This window comes from Mercenaria mercenaria, chromosome 14 (assembly GCF_021730395.1).
Source record: "Mercenaria mercenaria strain notata chromosome 14, MADL_Memer_1, whole genome shotgun sequence".
NCBI lineage: Eukaryota > Metazoa > Mollusca > Bivalvia > Venerida > Veneridae > Mercenaria > Mercenaria mercenaria.
The window spans coordinates 40,175,048-40,186,961 of record NC_069374.1 but is presented as its reverse complement, the minus strand read 5'-3'; the positions used below and the strand labels follow the sequence as shown (position 1 = coordinate 40,186,961).

Here is an 11,914-nt window from a genome sequence, read left to right as displayed (position 1 = left end):
TCAACAGGGTCATCTGCTGGGCATGACCAATCTCCCTATTAATTTTCCTGATCCTAGGCCCAAGCGTTCTTGAGTTATCACCCGGAAACGGATTGGTCTACATACCGACCGACCGACTGACAGACAGACCAACATCTGCAAAACAATATACCCCTCCTTCTTCGAAGGGGGGCATAAAAATTCAAATAGTTGGACTAAAAACAAAAGGATTAATCAACAGGCAATCATGCTACAAAGATTGATGGCTATTGGCGAAAGAGTTCTCCAATTATCAATCAAGAACAGTTTTCATTCTCACAATGACTGTGACCTTGATTTCATGTACTGATTCCAAAACAGTATGGTTCTGCAGAAGCATTCTCATTACAAAACAAATTGGAGGGCTTTAACATTTATGTATCAAACTTGCTGTAAAATATTGGGCTAAATTGTTAAACATGTTCACTTCTGGTAATACTTCAGCATCTCCTTTAACCAAAACATACTTGTGCACTCAGTATCCCAAAACATTTAGTCAATGATAAGTTCCTGTCAACAGCGAAAAGCACCAAACTGAGTAACACAAGTTTCAACTAGAACTGTCACAGGAGTGACGAATAACACCCCCACAACACGACCTTGTCACAGAAGTATGGCAACCATAAGAAAGAAATGGCCACATAAAGGTGCAATTTAGGTTGTTTAACTTGAAGGTAGAAAAACTGAAACAAGTGTTTGTGAAGAAGCCTCGTGTTATAATTCGACAATGATTTCAGTTATTATACAGTTAATTATGTTTCATTTTAATTGCATACAAAATATCTAAGGTTGGAAATTATCGATTGTTGTTAAATTTAATAGACTTATTTCAAACATAAAATGACTTTTTGTATGTTTTTAGACAAAAATAAATACCAATTTATGTATAGAAAAAATAGAATACCATGAGTTTGGCAAATATTAAGTTGGAAAGGAGCCATAACTATGTCAAACTAGATGCCCATGGGCAACATGTCGAGCCCGCCAGCTGTCAAAAGAACTGGGAATTGCACACGACACTGTCTCTTTGAGCCAAACATTTATACCAAATAAAAAAATGGCAAAAAGTTCTAATATAAGTTATTTATAGTAACAACAAAGGGAAGTAAATCTTTAAAAAAAAGTCCACACAAATATCCTTACCAGTAGAGATAGGTCAAAATACACCTCAAAATTTGATGTAACATGCAAGTGGTCTTGATTTTTCCCTACTACCAGTAATAAAAAAGCAACAATATAAGCTATTTATAGTAACAACTAACAACAAAGGGAAGTAATTCTAGGTTCTCTCGCATGACACTCCGTCTCATGATGGTGAACAATTGTGCTAAGTTTCATCAAAATCCCTCCATGCATGAAGAAGAAATGCTCCGGACAAAGTTTTCATTCCACTAGGTGTGATCTTGACCTTAGACCTAGGGACCTGGTTCTTGCACATGACACACATGCACATGAGAAGAAATGCTCCGGACAAAGTCATTATTGAATTTGACTTTTGACCTCTAAGTGTAACCTTGACCTTTGAGATAGGGATCTGGGGTTTGCGCATGACACTCCGTCTCACTGAGGTCTACATTCATGCCAAATATAAACAAGATTGCTCCATGCATGTCAAAGAAATGGCCCAGACAAACAAATCACGACGGACGGACACACGCACGGATGCACGCACATAAACTGAACAGCAATTTGGATGACTATATCTTCGCGTTCCGCAAGCGGGCTCGACAAAAATGGTGGTTTGTAGGCAAAGTTGAACTTGACCTATATTTTATGATGTTATACCTGTGTACCAAAATTTATTTAAATCTGTCAAGCCTTTCATGGGTTATTGTCTGGAAACCATGAGTTTGGCAAATTTTAAGTTGGAAAGGGGCCAAAACTACTTAAAAAAATTGGTGGTTTGTAGCGAAAATTGACCTTTACCTTTTTTTTATGATGTTACACCAGGTTCTGTGTACCAAAAATTATTTAAATCTGTCAAGCTGTCCAGAAACCACGAGTTTGGCAAATTTTAAAAGAGGCCATAACTATGTCAAACAAGAAGCTCTAAGTCGCTCACCTGAAGAGGACCTTGACCATCTGACCCTGAAGGGGCCAAACACCCCAAACTGAACAAATTTATGAGAAAACCTTATATTGATGCTACAGAACAGGTGTGATGAAGATCAAGATAAGTAGTCATTAAAATGTATTTTTACTTTTAGTCCTAGCAACCCCTAAAAGGAGCCAACTGCCCCTATTTGAACAAATATGAGAGAGGACTAATGATCCTACAAACCAAGTCCGATGAAAATCCATCTAGACATTCATTAGAAGAAGTTGTTTAAAGGCATTTCTAGTTTTAGCTCTAGCAGGCCCTAAAAGGGGCCAGGAATTGCCAATTTAAACAAGAGGACCATGATGGTCCTGAATCGCTCACCTCTTCCCACATGATCCAGTTTTGAGTATGACATCGTTTTTTCTATTATTTGACATAGTGACCTAGTTTTTGAGCTCATGTGACCCAGTTTTGAACTTGACCTAGATATTATCAAGATAAAAATTATGACCAATTTTCATGAAGATCCATTGAAAAATATGGTTTCTAGAGAGGTCACAAGGTTTTTTTATAATTTGACCTATTGACCTAGTTTTTTAAGGCACGTGACCCAGTTTCAAATTTGACCTAGATATCATCAAGGTGAACATTCTGACCAATTTTCATGAAGATCCATTCAAGGGTATGGCCTCTAGAGAGGTCACAAGGTTTTTCTATTTCAAGACCTACTGACCTAGTTTTTGATCGCAGCTGACCCAGTTTCAAACTTGACCTAGATATCATCAAGATAAACATTCAGACCAACTTTCATACAGATCCCATGAAAAATATGGCCTCTAGAGAGGTCACAACGTTTTTTCATTATTTGACCTACTGACCTACTTTTTGATGGCATGTGACCCACTTTCGAACTTGACCTAGATATCATCAAGATGAACATTCTGACCAATTTTTATGGAGATCCATTCACAAGTATGGCCTCTAGACAGGTCACAAGGTTTTTCTATTTTTAGACCTACTGACCTAGTTTTTGACCGCACATGACCCTGTTTCGAACCTGACCTAGATATCATCAAGATGAACATTCAGACCAACTTTTATGAAGATCCATTGAAAAATATGGCCTTTAGAGAGGTCACAAGGTTTTTCTATTATTTGACCTACTGACCTAGTTTTAGAAGGCACGTGACCCACTTTCGAACTTGACCTAGATATCATCAAGATGAACATTCAGACCAACTTTCATACAGATCCCATGGAAAATATGGCCTCTAGAGAGGTCACAAGGTTTTTATATTATTTGACCTACTGACCTAGTTTTTGATGGCACGTGACCCACTTTCAAACTTGACTTAGATATCATCAAGGTGAACATTCTGACCAATTATCATGAAGATCTTGTGAAATATATGGCCTCTAGAGAGGTCACAAGGTTTTTCTATTTTTAGACCTACTGACCTAGTTTTTGACCGCACGTGACCCAGTTTCGAACTTGACCTAGATATCATCAAGATGAACATTCAGACCAACTTTCATACAGATCCCATTAAAAATATGGCCTTTAGAGAGGTCACAAGGTTTTTCTATTATTTGACCTCCTGACCTAGTTTTTGATGGCACGTGACCCAGTTTCGAACTTGACCTAGATATCATCAAGGTGAACATTCTGACCAATTTTCATGAAGATCTTGTGAAATATATGGCCTCTAGAGAGGTCACAAGGTTTTTCACTTTTTTGACCTACTGACCTAGTTTTTGAAGGCACGTGATCCACTTTCAAACTTGACCTAGATATCATCAAGGTGAACATTCTGACCAATTTTCATGAAGATCCATTGAAAATTATGGCCTCTAGAGAGGTCACAAGGTTTTTCTATTTTTAGACCTACTGACCTAGTTTTTGATGGCACGTCACCCAGTTTCGAACTTGACCTAGATATCATCAAGGTGAACGTTCTGACCAATTTTCATGAAGATCTTGTGAAATATATGGCCTCTAGAGAGGTCACAAGGTTTTTCTATTTTTAGACCTACTGACCTAGTTTTTGAAGGCACGTGACCCAGTTTCAAACTTGACCTAGATATCATCAAGGTGAACGTTCTGACCAATTTTCATGAAGATCCATTGAAAATTATGGCCTCTAGAGAGGTCACAAGGTTTTTCTATTTTTAGACCTACTGACCTAGTTTTTGATGGCACGTGACCCAGTTTCGAACTTGACCTAGATATCATTAAGGTGAACATTCTGACCAACTTTCATAAAGATCCCATGAAAAATGTGACCTCTAGAGTGGTCACAAGCAAAAGTTTACGGACGCACGCACGGAGGCACGGACGGACGACGGACACCGCGCGATCACAAAAGCTCACCTTGTCACTTTGTGACAGGTGAGCTAAAAACCATTTCTTTTTCTAGTTCTAGTGGCCCATAAAAGGGGCAAAGTGCCCCCATTTGAACAAAATTGGGAGAGGTCCTTATAATAATGCCACAAACCAACTTTGATGAAGATCCTTCTAGCGGTTCATGAGAAAAAGTCGTTTAAAGGTATTTCTTATTTGGCTCTAGCGGCCCCTAAAGGAGGCAAAGTGCCCCATTTGAACAAACTTGTGACAGGACTTTATAATAATGCTACAGACCAAGTTTAATGAAGATTCATCAAGCAGTCCATGAGAAGAAGTTTTTCTATTTTTAGCTCTGGCTAAAATAACTCTGGAACCTACGATTGGATCTGACAGATTCGTCATGGCATCCTAGATTTATTGTTGTTGAAGATATTCTGGAAGTTTGTATCAAATCAAACCATAAATGAAGTCTCTATATGGCTGCAAAAGCCAAAAATGCAAATTTTGGACCTTTAATGGGCCATAACTCTGGAACCAATGATGGAATCTGGCCAGTTCAAGAAAGGAACTAAGATCTTGTGGTGATACAAGTTGTGTGCAAGTTTGGTTAAAATCCAATCAAAAATGAAGCTGCTTTGGTGCAGACAAGGTCAAAATAGCTACTTTTGGCCCTTTCAGGGGCCATAACTCTGGAACCCATAATGGAACCTGGCCAGTTCAAGAAAGGAACCAAGATCTTATGGTGATACAAGTTGTGTGCAAGTTTGGTTAAAATCAAATCATAAATGAAACTGCTAATGTGCAAACAAGGTCAAAATAGCTAATTCTGGCACTTTCAGGGGCCATAACTCTGGTACCCATAATGGAATCTGGCCAGTTCAACAAAGGCACTAAGATCTTATGGTGATACAAGTTGTGTGCAAGTTTGGTTAAAATAAAATCATAAATGAAGCTGCTATTGTGCAGACAAGGTCAAAATAGCTAATTCTGGCCCTTTCAGGGGCCATAACTCTGGAACCAATAGAGGAAGCTGGCCAGTTCAATAAAGGAATCAAGATCTTATGGTAATACAAGTTGTGTGCTAGTTTGGTAAAAATCAAATCAAAATAAAGCTGCTATTGTGCAGAAAGGATCAAAATAGCTAATTTTGGCCCTTTCAGGGGCCATTACTCTGGAACCCATAAGGGGATCTGGCCAGTTCAAGAAAGGAACCAAGATCTTATGGTGATACAAGTTGTGTGCAAGTTTGGTTAAAATAAAATCATAAATGAAGCTGCTATTGTGCAGACAAGGTCAAAATAGCTAATTCTGGCCCTTTCAGGGGCCATAACTCTGGAACCCATATTGGAATCTGGCCATTTCAAGAATGGAATCAAGATCTTATGGTGATACAAGTTGTGTGCAAGTTTGGTAAAAATCAAATCATAAATAAAGCTGCTATTGTGCAGAAAAGGTCAAAATAGCTAATTTTGGCCCTTTCAGGGGCCATAACTCTGGAACCCATAATGGAATCTGGCCAGTTGAAGAAAGGAATCAAGATCTTATGGCGATACAAGTTGTGTGCAAGTTTGGTTAAAATAAAATCATAAATAAAACCACTATCGTGCAGACAAGAAATTGTTGACGGACGGACGGACGCACGGACTGACGACGGACGAAGGGTGATCACAAAAGCTCACCTTGTCACTATGTGACAGGTGAGCTAAATAGAAAAAACAAGAAGCTGCGTTCAATAAACCCTTGATGCCCCCGGTGGCATCCTTGTCGATTCAAAGCAACCCAAGCCCAAAACGAGGTCAAGTTCAAGGTCAAACTAAGGTCAGGTGAGGTTTGAAGATGAGGAATGGTCACAGCTTACATATGCATTAGTATCAAGTCATTCTAGTAAGGGGTATTGATGCTAGACGTAACAGTCCCATTTGGTTGACCAAGAGATGGCCCATATAAAGCAACCTAAGTCCAAAATGAGGTCAAGGTCAAGGTCAAACTGAGTTCAGGTGATGTCTGAAGATGAGGAATGGTCACAGGTTACATCTGCATTAGTATCAAGTCATTCTAGTAAGGGGTATTGATGCTAGATGAAACGGTCCCATTTGGTTAACCAAGAGATGGCCCATATAAAGCAACCTAAGTCCAAAATGAGGTCAAGGTCAAACTGAGGACAGGTGATGTCTGAAGATGAGGAATGGTCACAGGTTACAGCTGCATTAGTATCAAGTCATTCTAGTAAGGGGTATTGATGCTAGACGAAACGGTCCCATTTCGTTAACCTCGTACGGACGGACGAACAAACGAACAAACAAACAGACAGACAGGACAATCACTATATGCCTCCAGCATCAGTAGATGCCGGGGGCATAAAATTTTTTGGATCTCAGATGCCCTTCACGACTAAAAAGTAGCTTTTGGCCCAACACTCTAGACCACTGCACAACCGTGAAATTTTCTAAGTGTGAAGATTAAATAAGTTATCCTGACCTTGAACTTGATCCCAATGACCCCATATATAATCCCAACCTTGGTTTTTCTATAAGCTACCTATAGGCCAAGTTTAATTTCAATACATCAATGCAAACTAAAGTTATTGTGCGGAAACCAATTTTTCTATTTTTAGCAACAGCAACCTTGACCTTGACCCAAATGCAATCCAAACTTCCGTCTCCTTACCATCTATCTACAGGCCAAGTTTGGTGTCTATAGCTTGTTCCAAACTAAAGTTATTGTGCGGAAACCAAGTTTGACGCCCGCCCGTCCGACGACAAATACCCTATTCTAATAACTGGTTTTCTATGAAAACCTGGTTAAAAATCTGTCAAGCCTTTCATGAGTTATTGTCCGGAAACCATGAAAACCGACGGAACAAAAGCTCACTCCTATATAGCCCCCAAACTGGCTTGTTTGTGGGGTATAACTAATGTATATCTTTTCACAATACCAGAAAAATTATCAAGTCAGTTCTTGTTCATTTCTAATATATTCTCCAATATCTGCTTGGTGAAAAGCAACTATTGTCATAGGATCTGTGTGCCGGCATTCTTGTGTTGATTTTGCTGCTACACCAAAACCCTGAAAGGGGAGAATCAGGGCACCTTAGCCAGAAATGCAACAAGAGCTTGTAGAACATGAAATGCCCCCTTTGATGCATTCAGTAACTGCAGAAGTGGTCACTGTGCACTGGATATTTGATGTACTGACCTCAAATCAATAATTATGGGTCATTTACCAGTCATAAGTGACCTTCATATCAAATGCGATCTTAAATCAAAGCATTCTCTAGTTATTTGGCATAAAAAGTTCTACTGTTCTGGGTCAATGTGACCTTGACCTGTGACCTACTGACCTAAAAATCAATAGGGGCCATCTACTGCTAAAGATCAACCTCTCTATTAAGTTTCGTGATCCTAGGCCAAAGCATTCTCAACTTATCATCCGGAAACAGTATAACTGTTCTGGGTTACTGTGACCTTGACCTTTGACCTACTCAAAATCAATAGTGGTCATCTGCTGGTCATGTTATACCTCCCTATCAACTTTTATGAGCCTAGACCGAAGCATTCTCGAGTTATCATCCGGAAACCGTTTGTTTTGGGTCACTGCAGGGCACTAGACAACTTTTGGGGACAGGTACCCATACCCTCAGGAAGGGGAATTTTTCGACATCTTAAGACGAAAAGAGGAAGTTTAAGCCATGTATATGTAACTACTTTTCACACTTATTAATACTGTTTTCAATCATTTCTAACTGATGTGACTATATTGCAACAGTAATCTTCCTTAGAGGCACTATATAATATTACAAGAGCTGTCTGTAAGACAGCGCGCTCGACTTTTCTCAGTGCTTGACTCTGAATTAGAGCTTTGCCAGTAAAATAAATTCCAAGTTAAAAAGGGACATAATTCTGTCAAAATTCAAATCAGAGTTATGGGAACTGTGTCTCCTGGTGTAGACTTTGATAGAAAATAACTATTTTGAGTTTCAAGTCAAAAACTTTAATAGTAACAGAGATATTTGACTTTATCATTTTTTTTTTTAAATAATTCTAAGTTAAAAAGGGGCATAATTCTGTCAAAATTCAAACCAGAGTTATGGGAATTGTGTCTCCTGGTGTAGACTTTGATAGTAAATAACTATTTTCAGTTTCAAGTCAAAAGCTTTAATAGTAACCGAGATATTTGACTTTATCAACAATTTTAACAAAAAAATCTAAGTTAAAAAGGGGCATAATTCTGTCAAAATTCAAATCAGAGTTATGGGGATTGTTTCTCCTGGTGTAAACTTTGATGGTAAATAAGTATTTTAAGTTTCAAGTCAAAAGCTTTGATAGTAACAGAGATATTTGACTATCAAAAACTTTAACCAAAAATTCTAAGTTAAAAAGGAGCATAATTCTGTCAAAATTCAAACCAGAGTTATGGGGATTGTTTGTCCTGGTGTAGACTTTGATAGTAAATATCTATTTTAAGTTTCAAGTCAATCGCTTTGATAGTAACAGAGATATTGACATTATCAAAAACTTTAACCAACGCAGACGCTGACGCCGACGCCGGGGCGAGTGCAATAGCTCTACATTTTCTTTGAAAGGTCGAGCTAAAAAGAAAGAGTTAATATCTATTTGTGTCAAACAACCTATCATCAGGGGAATTTTCTTCTGAGAAAGGGGAAAAAAATATATTATTTTAGGAGGGGGAATGGTACCCATATTCAGCCCCAAAAATGGCCAAACGAGTGCCCTGCACTGAGACCTTCACCTTTGACCTACTGACTTCAAAATCAATAGGGGTCATCTGCTGGTCATGTTCAACCTCCCTATAAACTTTAATGATCCTAAGCCCAAGCATTCTTGAGTTATCATCAGGAAACCATTTAACTGTTCTGGGTCACTGTGACCTTGACCTTTGACCTACTGACCTCAAAATCAATACGGGTCATCTGCTGGTCATGACCAACCTCCCTATTAACTTTCATGATTCTAGGCTCAAGCATTCTTGAGTTATCATCCATAAACCGATTTGTCTACATACCTACGGATCGAACGACAGACATCTGCAAAACAATATACCCCTCCTTCTTCAAAGGGGGGCATGAAAATTTATACTAAACAAAATTACTGCTGAACAAAAATCATTGTCTACTGAAAGCTATCACTAAATGTGTGTCATACCCCAAAGAAATGCCTTTGTAATGGTAAACAATAATACTCACTGTATCCTTTGAAATACTACTCGGGCAACTTTTAAAGTTCAATCTGGGAGATATAAAGAATAACAGGTTACTGTCTTTTGAGAAAGGGTTTCTCAGACGAGGCTAGATATGGTCCTGGAAGGAGGGAGGCAAGAAACCCCCTTCTCAAAAGACAGTAACCTGTTCTTCTATTTATCATGCCATTATTAACAACTTATAATTTTTAGTTAAACAGGAGTGCAAATTACTTAATATACGATAACCGATTCATTAAATTAAGCAGGGCTCTTACAATCTAATGTCCTTGGACTTTATCATAGCTTTAAACAGTGTGAAGTGTTCTCAGGAAGGCTGCTTTTCTCAGACAGGCTTTATCAGGCAGTTGTTATAGTAATGGCATGATAAAATTTTACAAGAAACTCACAAATGATTGTATAGAGTATTTATAGCATACCAATGGAACATCACTCATGTTGTAGACAACAACACCCTGGTATTGTGGTGTATTCTCTGTTATTCTGCCAAGACCTGATTTCATCACATGATGACCATATAGAAACTGTTGCTCAGCACTTGCTTTCAACCATATTTTATACTGAAATTTTGTTCAACATTTAATGTTCATGTTACAAATTATTCATTTCAATCGAATGTACTTTCCTCAATCAAAATAAAGTGTAGTTTTACAGCTATCAGTGTCAGAGTAAGTTTCATGCATTACACATTTCAGAAAGGATCAACTCAATCTATAAACTGTAGAGTAATTCAAAAACGTTGCATATTGTCACCATAAAATGTGTCAAATGTTTTAGACACTACAGAGTTGTTTGTTTGTTTTGGGTTTAATGCCTTTTTCAACAGTATTTCAGTCATGTAACGGCCAGCAGTTAACCTAACCAGTGTTCCTGGATTCTGTACCAGTACAAACCTGTTCTCCGCAAGTAACTGCCAACTTCCCCACATGAATTATCAGAGGTGGAGGACGAATGATTTCTGACACAATGTCTTTATCAAATTGTCACTGAGAACATACGCCACGCCCGGGGATCGAACTCGTGACCCCATGATCCGTAGACCAATGCTCTCCCTACTGAGCTAAACTAGACACTATAGATATTGTCTGAATGTGTCATTCATATCAAACAAGTGAATGAAGTATTGCCATGCAATTCAAAGCCACCTAATTTTCTCTACTGCAGTACAACGTAATGAATTGATATCTGTCAATGATGTATAAACAATATTGTACTATATATATAATATGTTATAACAAAAAAACCTAGGAACCTGGTTCTTGTGCATGACACCCCGTCTCATGGTGGTGAACATTTGTGCCAAGTAATATTAATATCCCTTTAAGGATTGTTGAGTTAAAGCTGGACGGGGGAAAAAAAGCCCTCCTGGCTTTTGACTTTCAAGTGTGACCTTGACCTTTCAGCTATAGGTCCGGGTTTTGCACATGACACGTTGTCTCATCCAGGGGAATATTTGTGCCAATTGATATTTAAATCCTGTATTGCATTACAAAGTTATAGACCGGGCAGGAAACAAGAGCCATCTCAGGAGACAGCGCGCTCGACTATTTCGATGCTGGATAGTGAAACTGGGCACATCTGAGGAAGCTGGAGCTGTCACTAGAGTGTTTAATGACTCCAATAAGAATGAAGATATTGGACAATAGCTTAAGTCTGTGTCAAAAGTATTAAGTAATAAGAGAGATAAAGAACATTAAATAAGTATAACTCTAAGCAAAAAGGTGGATAATTCATGAAAAATTGGTGCAAAAGTAATTTTTGCACCTTGTATCATATGATATGGGTGATGATGTGGAATAACAACTTCAAGTTTGAATCAAATCCATTTAGTAATAACTGAGATATAGTGAAAATGCATCAAAATAAACCTGAAAGTCTAAGTAAAAGGGGGGGGGGGCATAATTCATGAAATATTGGTACCAGAGTTATCGACCTTATGTCATATGATGTGGGTGATAAGGTGGAACACCTATATTAAGTTTGAATCAAATCCATTTTGTAATAACTGAGATAGAGTGAAAGTGCATCAAAACTTAAACCTGAAATTCTAAGTAAAAAGGGGGGACAATTCATGAAATATTGGTGCAAGAGTTATGGCCCTTGTGTCATATGATGTGAGTGATGATGTTGAATAACTATTTTAAGTTTGAATCAAATCCATTTAGTAATAACTGAGATAGAGTGAAAGTGCATCAAAACTTTAACCTGAAATTCTAAGTAAAAAGGGGGGACAATTCATGAAATATTGCTGCAAGAGTTATGGCCTTTGTGTCATATGATGTGAGTGATGATGT

At 38.2% G+C, this 11,914-nt stretch overlaps 1 protein-coding gene across 1 annotated transcript in view; it reads right to left on the bottom strand.

Annotated features, from left to right (window-relative positions):
* Positions 1 to 379: 379 nt before the first annotated feature.
* The window catches only part of LOC123527411 (60S ribosome subunit biogenesis protein NIP7 homolog), a 37,476-nt gene continuing 25,941 nt past the window's right edge, over positions 380 to 11,914 (bottom strand). Inside the window, exons 4-5 of the mRNA XM_045306835.2 lie at positions 10,040 to 10,180; positions 380 to 7,469 (exon numbers count right to left, since the gene is read on the bottom strand). Coding sequence (XP_045162770.2) covers positions 7,350 to 7,469; positions 10,040 to 10,180 — 261 coding nt within the window. The 3' untranslated portion in view covers positions 380 to 7,349. The remainder of the gene's footprint in view (positions 7,470 to 10,039; positions 10,181 to 11,914) is intronic.